Raw genomic sequence first — 13,301 nt, forward strand, 5'->3', positions numbered from 1 at the left:
CTTATTGGTGATCATATTGTGGGTCACTTGCACATCTATGACGTTATAATGATTATTTCTTATTAAACCATTTCATGCTTTTGTGATATTTTTTCTAGTTGATTTTATCTGGTTTAATTTTAATTAGTTTTATTTCCTCCAATATTCAGTTGATGGCTGTCAGCATTTTTAAAGGGGCTCACTGCTCATAATTGAATCTGACTCAAATATTCAATGCTGAGCTTAATCCGGATACCAGCATTGAATATCCAGGTTACAGCTGGCCACTGGAAGTTATCCGGTACCGAGAGAAGAGCCTGGATAAATTTAGGATAGCTTGAATATCCCCACTAACTGGGAAAAATCCCAGCACTGCCTAGCTCAACCCACAGACCACCCGGCACTACAGATAGGGCCATGACAGTCACATTGGGTTTTCTGTGGCACTATCGGTTAAGAGCTGCTGAAAATCCACAGGTGACCACTGACCAGCTCACCATAATTTTAACCAGGGAGTAGTTTCTCCTGCCGATTACATTGTTTTAAATATCTACCCCATTGTTTTTAGTTTGGTTTTTTTGTGTGTACTTCTTGATGGAAAAAGGGTTTTATACAGTAAATACCTGCCTTGAACAGAAGTTTATGCTAAGTTGATTTATAAATAGAATTAAATAATATTCACTGAATACTTTCATTTCATTAATGGCTGAAGGAGGAGGGATGTATAATCAGCCTCTATTTAGCCATCTTGAGCAAATATGGGAATCAGAGTTGTCATGTTTGGCTCAAAAGATTGCCTAGCAGGTTAAAAGATTATGAATCTGTTCTGAGCCTTGCCAGGCCAGAGTCAAAGGTGGCTCAAATAATCTGAACTGAGCCAATCTATTCTTTGTCCCTCAGCGTTTTTTTTTTTATCATGCACACAACACTGAACAGGACAGTTCAGAAGTACAGTAATATGTGCTTAATAAAACATCAGATTTTTAATCAATAACAATAAAAACCTTTTCTTAGGTGGGATGCATGAATGACGGGAGAATTGTAGCTGCTGATGTCACAATTTACAGCAATGGAGGATACAGCCTTGAAGAATCTGGTTTGGTAAGTTTCCAAAACTTTAGTTCTGAAGAAGTGCTATTATTATAGACACATAACAATTCTGTCTGCAGCCAGCAGAACATGAGATGGGTTAAAAAGAAGCATTACTGTAGCAGAATAGAAAAGGTGAGGTGCTCCAATTGTAGAATAAAAATGCAATTTTGCTGTATTTTATAGGGGTATGTTTACTAAGGTGCGTTAGCATTTCTAATGCACCTTTAAATTTAAGGCACGTTAAACGCTAACATGCCTATATATTTCTATGGGCGCGTTAGCGTTTAACACATGTAAACCATTTACGCACGTTAAAACCACGCGCCCATAGCGCACCTTAGTAAACATAGGCGGTAGTGTAACCATGGGTTGGTGTGGCACCTAAGCAATCGCCTAGTGCGTGCCCTGATTGGTGGAAGCTTAGTATATAAACATAAATTATTTGGTGTTGAGGCCAGCACCAGGAGGCCAAATAAGCAGCCTCAAACTTTTAGACATACTCTACTCAATAACTCAGTGGACTCCAGATATTGTATTCTGAACAAATGATTTACTAAGGGGCTCATAATCAAAAGAAATAAAAAAGAAAAAAATGGCATAAATGGCATATGGACATGTTTCTCACATGAAAATGTTTAAACCATATAATCAAACATACAAAAAAAAAAGCTTAAGTTCGATATTCACCAGAACAAAACGTTTTCAGCAGGGTTATTTTGGGGGTGTGTCATGGGCGTGAGATGGGCAGTGTTACGTGATGGACAGATTTTTTGCAATAACGGATAGCAAAACAATTTCCTGGGGCTGGAAAGAAGAATGTTGTGATTTAGACCTGCTTTAAAAGCATCTGGGTCAAGATCAAACCTATTTTTGGATCCATTTTTGAATTTGCTGAGTAGGTGGGATTGGTTGTTTGTGAGAAATAGTGGAGAGTTGCTGAATGTTTTGTTACTTTTGTTTGTTTGCCCCAGTGTGGACCTTTAGCCCCTCACATTTCCTGCCTTGCCTTCTCTGTGTCTCACCTCCTCAAGTCCTTGCCCACACCTGCTAGCATCCCAGCCACACCCATCCCTTGCTCTGTATATGGCCCCCTTCCTTCACCAAACCCTCACTATCTCCAAACCCCCACACCTCCCATTCTAAATCCCTATCTGTTTGTTTTCTGCTCTCGTTGTTGCTCTGTTTGTCCACTCCCAATTTGACATTGTGCTGTGTGCTGCTGCTGTGTGTGTGAGGACTGTTTGCTGGTGCTGAGGGAGTGACTGCTGTGTGCTGTGTCTCACTAGGTGCTTTAGGTGGCAGTGTGCATAGTGGTGTTACCAGGCTTTTATACAACCCAGGGTTAGTGGGTTGCACATGTGGTGGTGGGACACCTGCCTGTCAATCATGGATGTGCTGAATGCTATTGTGGCTGATGCTTTGCTGAATATGGATGAGAGTCTGGAGGGGAGGCCCCAGAGTTGATACCTCCATCTGAGAGTATTTAGGTCCAGGACCCACTTCCTGGACTTCACTGATAGGGCTGCCATACAGCACCTCTGTGACCAGCTACAACCCCTCCTCCAGGCCAGGACACGCAGGAATAATTCAGTGCCAGTCCACCTTAAGGTTACAGCATCCCTCACCTTTCTTGCCATGACACTTTTCAGTCAGTGCTAGCAGTCAGTGCAGGCTTCACCCAGCCCGCCATCTTCAACTGTCTTGCCCAGTTCATCAATGCCTTCCTCATCGACACCTCACAGTATATTACCTTCCCCACTATTGCCCAGGCCCTCCAGAACAACATGGATCAGTTCTATGCCATAGACCACTTCCCTCAGTCAAAGTACTCATCAACTGTACACATGTTACACTCAGTACCCCCCCCCCCCCCCCCCCCAGGTACACGAGGACATCTATAGGAATAGAATATCATATCACTCCATGAAAATGCAGGTCATGTGTGATGCCCAGGGAGAGATTGTGGATGTGTGTGCTCAGTACCTGGGGTCCACCCATAATGCATATATACTCCAGGATTCAGGAATCTACCACAAGTTTGACCGAGGGGAGATCATCGGTGGCTGGCTCCTAGGTAAGCTGTACAGGGATTCCTAACCCCCAGACCCACTCCCCCCCTCCTAACGTCACCAAACTCCCTCACTCAAGATGCTCCCACAACCCAAAGTCCCCATACCAGCCAATACACCCCTATGTCTGTGATTCCTGTCCCCCCCCCCCCCCCCCCCCCCACACACACACACATACAGGTGACAGAGGCTACCCTCTGCTAATCTGGCTTTTGACTCCCATTGTCCACCCCCAAAATGAGGCAGAGGAGGAATACAATAAAAGCCATAAGAATACCCACACCATCAACAAACGGACCTATAGCCATTTCAAAAATATATTTAGATGGCTTGACCATTCCGGAATGGAGCTCCTTTACAGCCCAGAAAAGGTTGCCAAGATCTTCTTGGCCTGCTGCTTGCTGCACAACTTAGCACAGCAAAGAAGATAGCTCCTGCCAGAGGATTCTCAAAACTAAATGCGGTCTACCACAGAAATGGAGATGTGGAGGACTACAAAACCAAAAGGATCCAGCTGAAGGGAAATGTGAAGTGCAAAGCTGGAGACAACCTATCAGATGTGGACTCTGTGAACCTCACCCCTGAGGAGCACATGGTGCATAGGCCGATTCCCAGGGACTCCATCCTCCACAGCTTCCCAGACAGGTAGCCACAAATGGGTGCCTCCATGGTAGTAGAATCTGCACAAGTCCCCACAGTTACATAGTTTCAGCATTAAAACAATAAATATGATTGCATAAAACAGTGTGTTTCAAAGTCCACTGTCCCTTGTATTCCTGCTGACCAGTGCCTGTGCTCTATCTTGTCCAGCAGCCAGGTCCTGCAAAAACCAAGGAGTCCTTTGTTAGCAGAAACATAAGGCAGATCAGATCTCAGGTCATCTCCCTACCAGAAGGGGAAGGATACGTTTTGAGGTTTCTGCTTACTTGGAGACAGTGGCAAATTGGGACTCCAACTGGCTCATAGTTTCCAGGGTTCAGCTGCCTGATGCTAGTGAGACAGAATGGAGAGCAAATGAGTTAGTTTTCCAGGTTTTGAAGATTCCAGGCTGATAAGGCACCCCCCCCCCCCCCTTAGCAAAGTTAAGGCAATGTTGAGGGTCAAAAATGGTGTCTAAATTGCTTGATGTAAATGTCATTGTCCCCAAAACATTTTCATATGTGGGTCATTATCAAGAAAAAATGTCTATCCTCAAAATGTCTAAGTATTCACGGCTGAAATGTCTAAAGTGCCTTATAAACACTTGAATCTTGGTATTTTTAAATCTCCCACACTTGGAATGGCATAAAAAAAACTCCACCTAGTAGGAAGGGCAATTTCAGCAATGCTGAGGTTGAGGTCCTAGTGAAGGAGATAGTGGCACGCAGTGGCAAATTGTTTGCTCCAAAAGGGCAAAAACTCTGTGCTTATACCAAGCAAAGAGAATGGGTGGCAATATGCCACAAGCTAAATGCAGTCTACCACGCTAATTGAGAGGTGGAGGACTGTAAAAGGAAATGGAGGTAGATGTAGAGGCTTATAAGGCACAAGGCTGGAGACACCTCTCCAGATGTGGACCCCATGAATGTCAATCCTCTGGAGCTCATGGTGTACTGGCTCCTTCTAAGGAGAGTATCCGTGGCCTCGGAACCCAGGACACCTCCGCACAGGCTGGGGAGTCAAGTAAGGTTTGGGGAATAAAAATGTGCTGGCGGATCTATTTAACCCTCTCTCCATCAAATTTGGACAATGTTGGGGGGGGGGGGGGCTGATAGGAAACCCAAATGAACTAGAGGTTGTATGATAGGTGGGGGGAGGTGGAAAGAAAGCACACCAAACTACAGGCTGAAAGGCTGGTTATGAGGGACCATATTCTAACAATTCAGCATAGAGTAGTGGTTAGTGTCTAGGTCTGGGAGCACTCAGCTCACTGGTTTGAAGCCCAATGTGTCTGTCATTTTTAGGTGTCTTCTCTCCCCCTCCCCTCCTTCTGCCTGGAGCCATCACCAACTAATGGCTATTCCTGCTTTGAAGGCATCTGCGGCCCTCTCACTGTGCCCTCCAGACTACTCCCATTATCCTTTCTCCTTTACCCACCTGGCTGTGTGCCTTTTTGTCGTATGATCCAAATTTCCAAGCATTTATTTTCATAAAAATTCAAAACAAGCTATTTAGCTTTCATCCTCTCATCTAAACACAATACGTAGAAACCCACAACCATAAACACCCCAGACCACACCCTCCCTATCTCAGATAGCCTGAAAATATTCGGCGTTACAATTGACCGCAACCTTACACTTGAGAGCCAAGTGAACTCCACAACAAAGAAAATGTTCCACTCAATGTGGAAACTTAAACGCGTAAAACCTTTCTTCTTGAGGGAAATATTCCATAACCTAATACAATCAATGGTACTAAGCCATGCAGACTATTGCAATGGAATCTATGCGAGATGTAAAGAACAACTCACAAGGAAACTCTAGACTGCTCAAAACACAGCAGCCAGGCTGATATTTGGTAAAACACAATTCGAAAGTGCCAAACCCCTCCGAGAAAAACTGCATTGGCTCCCAATCAAAGAACGTATTACTTTCAAAATCTGCACCCTGGTCCACAAAATTATCTACGGCGAAGTCCTAGGCTACATGACAGACCTCTTAGATCTACCAACCAGAAACACAACCAGATCATCACGAACATACCTAAACCTCCACTACCCAAACTGCAAAGGACTCAAATACAAAGCAACCTACGCATCCAGCTTCTCCTATATAAGCACAAAACTATGGAACTCACTGCCAAAAGCTGTGAAGACAACCTACGACCATTTAAACTTCAGGAAATCACTAAAAACCAACCTGTTCAAAAAGGCATACCCTACTGACCCAATATAAATGCTTACACTCTGCAACACAGCAAAACCAAAGCTCATAATGGACACTATCAGCCTTATTTTCGAAAGTGATGGGCGCCCAGATTTCGACCCAAATCGGGAGATAGGCGCCCATCTCGCAAAGGCGCCCAAATCGGTATAATCGAAAGCCGATTTTAGGCACCTGCAACTGCACTCCGTTGCGGGAACGAACAAAGTTGATGGGCGTGTCGGAGGCGTGGTGAAGGCAGGACTGGGGTGTGTTTATCGGCTGAGGAGAAATGGGCGCCTTCGGCCGATAATCAAAAAAAGAAAGGTGTTTTTAGGGCGAATTTAGGTCACGTTTTTTGGACCCTTTTTTTTCACGAACAATTCCCAAAAAGTGCCCTAAATGACCAGATAACCACCAGAGGGAATCGGGGAAGACCACCCCTGACTCCCCGAGTGGTCACTAACCCCCTCCCACCAAAAAACAACAACTTTAACAACTTTGTTTTCCAGCCTGTATGCCAGCCTCAAATGCCATACCCAGCTCCATCAAAGCAGTATGCAGGTCCCTGGAGCAGTTTGTTAGTGGGTGCAGTGGACTTCACCCAGGTGGACCCAGGCCCACCCTCCCTACCTGTTACACATGTGGTGGTAAATGGGAGCGCTCCAAACTGCCCCCAAAACCCACTGTACCCACATCTAGGTGCCCCCCTTCAGCCATAAGTGCTATGGTAATGGTGTAAAGTTGTGGGCAGTGGGTTTTGGGGGGCTCAGCACCCAAGGGAAGGGAGCTATGGACTTGAGAGGTATTTAACTTTTTTTTCATTGTTACAAGTGCCCCCTAGGGTGCCCGGTTGGTGTCCTGGCATGTGAGGGGGACCAGTGCACTATGAATCCTGGCCCCTCCCACGACCAAATGCCTTGGATTTGTTCGTTTTTGAGCTTGGCGCCTTCGGTTTCCATTATCGCTGAAAAACGAAACCGCCCAGCTCAAATCCGCACAACTCCGATGCATTTGCCGGGCACAAACTGTATTATCGAAAAAAAGATGGGCGGCCATTTTTTTCAAAAATATGGTCTGTCCCGCCCCTTCACGTACCCGTTCTCGGACATAGACGCCCATGGAGATGGGCGTTCGCTTTTGATTATGCCCCTCCACATAACCTCTCCTCTCTTTGATCCCCATTGTGCCTGAATCTTAATCGACCACAGCATCACCATGTATTTGTTTCTCTACCGGACTTGGCGAACGTCTTTACGGTACTATGTAAGCCACATTGAGCCTGCAAATAGGTGGGAAAATGTGGGATACAAATGTAACAAATAAATAAATAAACCCCGGAGCCTCTACCAATATGGCCAGGTTTCGATAACTTCATCAAGGTAGAGGTCCAAACCATCACCACCACCCCATCCCCTTCCTCTGCACACACCATTTCTCCCAACACCCCACATCCTCCCACTCCCCTTCCCCATCACACACACACACACACACACACACACACACACACACACACCTTCCCCCAGCAAATACCACCACAGCATGCAAATTAGGTGCCTCACAGCCCTACCTCATCCTCCCCTCCCTCTCCCCTCCCCTGTTCCCTCTGATGGCCACCTCTTTCACGCACCCGCTAACTTCTGGGAATGGTCCAAGCCTTGCAGGAGCAAAAACTGTGTCATAGTCCTCTGCTGTGGTACTTCCACTGCCCTCAGAGTCATCAGTACATGCAGCTGCTTCTACTGCTCCTTGGAAATCTGGCTGCTTGATTAGCACTGTAGCCAAGCTGTTGCTACAGCATCCAGCAAGGCAGTATGGGCTGCTCCAGAGGGACCTGACCTCAAGGTTGTCCTACTGGCCTGGGATCCTGTGAGTCGCATCCATGCCTGCTTGGATACTGGTTGATTGTCTGCAGCTGAGGCGGTTGATGTGAACTTGGTTGGGTGGTGTGGCCACTGGTGCTACTTGAAGTTGGTGTGGAGAGTGGTGCTTGTGGAATGGTGGCCTCACTGGGTCCAGTGGGGTGGTCAGATGGGCAATGTGCTGGACAAGGCCTCAGTGTAATCGTGGAGATCTCGCTAGATCCCCAGGAGCTTCTGCTAGATATTATACCCAGCATCCTGGCTGTCCTGCTGCATGGTACACAGTACGTACAAGCAGTCCTCTTTTGCTCAGAGCCTTTGCCACTGCAGTTGCACAACCTCACACAGCAGCTGTAGCTTCTGGTACCGGTAGCCAGCCATCTGCAAATTTTGGCCAGGAGCATAGGTGTGGCCACAGAGTGGCACTGGGTGACAAGTGCCACCCAAACTTTTACCAGGCATCTTCTACCCCCCCCCCCCCCGAGAACATAAGAATAGCCATACTGGGTCAGATCAATGGTCCATCTAGCCCAGTATCTTGTTTCCAACAGTGGTCAAGTCAAGCCACAAGTACCTGGCAGAAACCCAAATCGTGGCAACATTCCATGCTACCTATCCCTGGGCAAGCAGTTGCCTCCACATGTCTGTCTCAATAACAGACCATGGATTTTTCCTCCAGGAACTTGTCCAAGCCCCTTTTAACCCAGACACGCTAACCCTTGTTACTACATCCTCTGGCAAAAAGTTACAGAGCTTAAATTTGTTGAGTGAAAAAATATTTTCTCCTATTGGTTTTAAAAGTATTTCCATGTAACTTCCTTGAGTGTTCCCCAGTCTTTGCACTTTTGGAACGAGTAAAACATTGATTTACTTTTACTCACTCTACAGCACTCAGGATTTTGTAGACTTCAATCTTATCTCCCCTCATCCATCTCTTTTCCAAACTGAAGAGCCTTAACCTCTTTAGCCTTTCCTCATATGAGAGGAGTTCCATCTTCTTTATTATTTTGTTCACTCTTCTTTGAACCTTTTCTAATTCCGCTATATATTTTTTGAGATATGACTACCAGAACTGAACACAATACTCAAGGTGAGGTCGCACCATGGAACGATACAGAGGCATTATAGTATTTTCGGTCTTATTCACCATCCCTTTCCTAATAATTCCTAGCATCCTGTTTGCTTTTTTGGCCGTGTATTATCTTCAATGACACCTAGATCTTTTACTTGGGTGCTGACCCCCAATGTGGACCCTTGCATCAAGTAACTATGATTCGGATTATTCTTTCCAATGTGCATCACCTTGCATTTGTCCACATTAAATTTCATCTGCCATTTGGATGCCCTGCCTTCCAGTTTCCTGCAATATTTCACAGTCCACACTTGTTTTAATAGCCTTGAATAGTTTTATGCCATCTGCAAATCTAATCACTTCACTCATCATTCTGGTTTCCATATCATTTATAAATATGTTAAATAGTACCAGTCCTAGTACAGATCCCTGCGGCACTCCACTGTTCACCCTCCTCCATTGAAAGAAATGACCACTTAACCCTACCCTCTGTTTTCTGTCCACTAACCAATTCCTAATCCATTGCCTCCTATTACATAACTCTTTAATTTTCTCAGGAATCTCGCATGAGAAACTTTATCAAAAGCTTTCTGAAAATCTATATATACCACATAAACCGACTCACCCTTATCCACAAGTTTATTCACACCTTCAAAGAAATGAAGCAAATTGGTAAGGCAAGAGTTCCCTTGACTGAATCCACGTTGACTCTGTCCCATTAAACCATGTTTACCTATGTGTTCTGTAATTTTATTCTTTAAATAGTTTCCATTATTTTGCCTGACACTGATGTCAGGCTTACCAGTCTGTAATTTCCCGTATCACCCCTGGAATCCTTTTAAGAAAATCGGCATCACATTGGCCATTCTCCAATCTTCAGGTACTTTGAACAATTTTATCGACCGGTTACATATTTCTAACAGCAGATCAGCAATTTCATGCTTGAGTACCCTTGGATGTATGCCATCCAGTCCAGGTGATTTACTACTCTTTAATTTGTTGATTTGGCTCAGTACATCTTCAAGGATCACTGAGATATTTTCAGTCGGGTATCTTTCCCTCTTCCTCTCCCTCCCTCCCTATGGCGTGGCCTGGGACCTCCTCTCTATTCCCTTCCTCGTCCTTCCCCCTCCTCCCTACAGCAGTCCTCCAACCGTTGACACATTGCCGTCATTGTCAGTCATTCAGGCAGGCCACTTCCAGCTGGCTCAGAGGTGTTCTCTATGTTGCTTCCCACCTACTCTGATGCCGTATTTTGGCACAACTGCCTTCATTAGGGGTCCTCCTGTCAATGGCGCAATTAACAATTAAATCCTTGCTGACAGGAGGATCCCTGATTAAGGCAGTTATGCCAAAAATGGCCCATGTTGAGTGATTGTGGTCAAGCGCATCCTGTATCTTATATTTAAAGACTAAATCATGAATACATTGTCTGGACTTAAGAATGCATTTTTGAGATTTAAAGAGTAAATTGAGCCCTTTGCCAACCTGGAACTTTGTGTTTGGTGCCTTCCACCCTTTTGTTTGACTGTTACAATTATACACACACTTTTAAAAGTGCCTAAATATGTGCATAAATTAACTCTGACAAGTTGTGTGTGCCAGAGAGCAGGTGTAAATGTAAATGCATAAATTTCATGGGTAATTTCCACAGTGAAATATATGCGCGTTCTTTTGCTTTGAAAGCTCTCTACTGTGTGCACAGGGAATAATATGCATAACTTTTTATTCATATGCACAGTTATAAAATCACCCAATAACTTCTTAGATAAAAGGAACCTGGTCAATTTTCAGTCAATGACGGATAGCATTTTTTTAAATGCTGGCCACCACCACAAGCTGAATTAGACCTGAAGGTCAATGCTTGCTCCTATCTTTGTACTGATACTGAACATCCGGGTCTGTTGGCAGTGCCCAGAAGTTATCTGGGTACTGCCAGTATTCAGTGCTGTATCCAGATATCTACCTCAGCATAGTTTTGCATGCGATTCTACTTGCCTAACCTAGTAACATAGTAGATGACGGCAGATAAAGACCTGTACGGTCTATCCAGTCTGCCCTGGGCACAGGATTGAATATTGGCAGTGCCTGGACAATTTCTGGATCAGTCACGACTTTGCCTCTGGACCACTCCAGCACTAACTGGATAGTGCCACAACAGTCCTCTAGGATATCCAATGGCACTATCCGGCTAAGTGCCACTGAAAATCTGGGTATGGCCCAGTCAGTGGGGATTTATCTGCAAAGGAGCTTCTTCTACCCAGATAGAATTTCGATTCCAAGATATTTTCCCTATCATTATAGAAGGTGAGTTTAGTACACTGCCAGCTAGCATAGAATTTCTGGCTAATGCACTGTATTATTGCCTAGCAAATACATATTAACATTGGGCATACAATAATTCACCAGGACTCAAGTACACAAAAAAGATTAATTTACAAAATTCAGTTTTATTGTCTGAAGTAAAATACACCATTTTAATTCAAAATGTTTTCCTTACTTTAGGTAATCCAGATATCTTTGCTACACATGGATAGTGGTTACAGGATTCCTAACCTGAGATGTTGTGGTCTGGCTTGCATGACAAATTTACGATCGAACACAGCCTTCCGAGGATTTGGATATCCTCAAGCAGCACTGATTACAGAAACATGGGTAGATGCAGTAGCCACCAAATGTGGTTTACCGTCAGAGAAGGTGAGCAAACAAAATGGGTTAATGCAATACATTATGGGGTTCATTCACTAAGTCTTGTTAAAACCAAAGTAACCTGCTGATTTTAATGTTGGTGTTACATTGTGCTTTAATGCTAAATTACTAAAATAACGAAATATAGAACACAGCAGTACTACCATGATCTGTATAGACAATTTGGCTATAGTAACACTGCTTCATTCTGCGCTTAGGTTGCCCCATGCTAACAGGCACAAAATTATTATTATTATTATTATTAGCATTTGTATAGCGCTACCAGACGCATGCAGCGCTGAACACCTGCTACAAAGAGACAGTCCCTGCTCAAAAGAACTTACAATCTAAATAATACAGACAGACAAGACAGTTACGGGTGAGGGAGTAATGGGAGCGAAAGGCCTAGTTAGTGTGGAGAACCTCTCACAACATCCCATACATATACTGAAACAGTACTGGCCTCCATCCCACCCCACCCCACCCCCTCCCTTTTTGAGATAGCACAGTCTTCTGGATTCTTCTTATAATTGACCCCAAATATTAAAACAGAACAGGTCTTGTGTCACGGTTGTGGCTGTATCCCATGCTACACTCACCTCACCTCCTGGAGACCAGGCCCTGTGGCTGCTGTGGACTGCCTTCTTCCTGTTTCTCAAACATGTTCCAGAGATCATTCCAGTTCTATTCTGATGTTCCAGGCTTCCAGACTTGCTTTGGTGTTCCTGTAGCCAAGCCTCGCTTTGGTGCTCTTGCAGCCAAGCCTTGCCCTGGTGTTCTGTAAGAAAGGGCGAGCCCCCAATATGTAGGTATGCTATATACAGGAGGACAACTCCTAATATACATCCAGAGGTACTTAGCTGTCAGAACACCACTAAATAGCATTTCTTCTGGACTCGTGTCTAGGGGAAGCGTACCTCTTGGCCCAATGGCATGCTAGTTGTGCTGGAAAAAGGAACAATGCCACAGATGAAATATATATTATTTATTAGGTAAAGATATATATATATAAGGAGGTTTTTGCCCATGATGATTTAGGAGACCTCCCTAATATTGGTTTACCAATGGCAGAGTGTTCTCTTATAATGTGAGGCTTTTTCTCCTCCGTTTAATAATAATTATTCAGCCACATCAGGAACGTGTAAGGATATTCTATAAAGTTTATATGAGTTGATTACACAACCAATCACAGTACTGATATCCTAATGATTAGCATGAGAAGTTACACCACACGTCTTATGCAAAATACAGTTAGCAGCTAAATTCATAGACCATAAGTCATGACATAAAATCCATCTGTCACAAACAAAGCCAAGGACTAATTATCCCCATGACCATAGGTGGTAAATCCTGTTATCTCACCCTGCAATTTGTGGCAGACTTCCGATGGTAAAGAAGCGGATTCCTCCTCTTAGACTCAAGCTGAAGCCTCAGCGAGTCTCTCAGTCCAGGAATAAAGTCCGAGATCTGTATTCTGGAAGCAGAGGGCACAGTCTTTAGATAAGGCCGTATATTATAGCTAAGCCAACCTTGTGAGTTTGTTACAAGGTATGCAGTTCACTGGTGTTTAGGAAAATCAGTCTCTGGCTATTCTCGAGCCTTCTATCCACATGCAAGTCTTCCAGTCGTCTCCTTCTCTTCCTCCTCTTCCGTCCAAACTTTTGGTATCCAAGGGTCAGATGATACCTGTGGATCAATC

At 44.5% G+C, this 13,301-nt stretch overlaps 1 protein-coding gene across 1 annotated transcript in view; it reads left to right on the plus strand.

Annotated features, from left to right (window-relative positions):
- Positions 1-13,301, plus strand: part of LOC115474517 (aldehyde oxidase 1-like) — a 221,257-nt gene that overhangs the window by 147,164 nt on the left and 60,792 nt on the right. Inside the window, exons 24-25 of the mRNA XM_030210007.1 lie at positions 994-1,080; positions 11,420-11,611. Coding sequence (XP_030065867.1) covers positions 994-1,080; positions 11,420-11,611 — 279 coding nt within the window. The remainder of the gene's footprint in view (positions 1-993; positions 1,081-11,419; positions 11,612-13,301) is intronic.

Source organism: Microcaecilia unicolor, chromosome 7 (genome assembly GCF_901765095.1).
Source record: "Microcaecilia unicolor chromosome 7, aMicUni1.1, whole genome shotgun sequence".
Taxonomy (NCBI): Eukaryota; Metazoa; Chordata; class Amphibia; order Gymnophiona; family Siphonopidae; genus Microcaecilia; species Microcaecilia unicolor.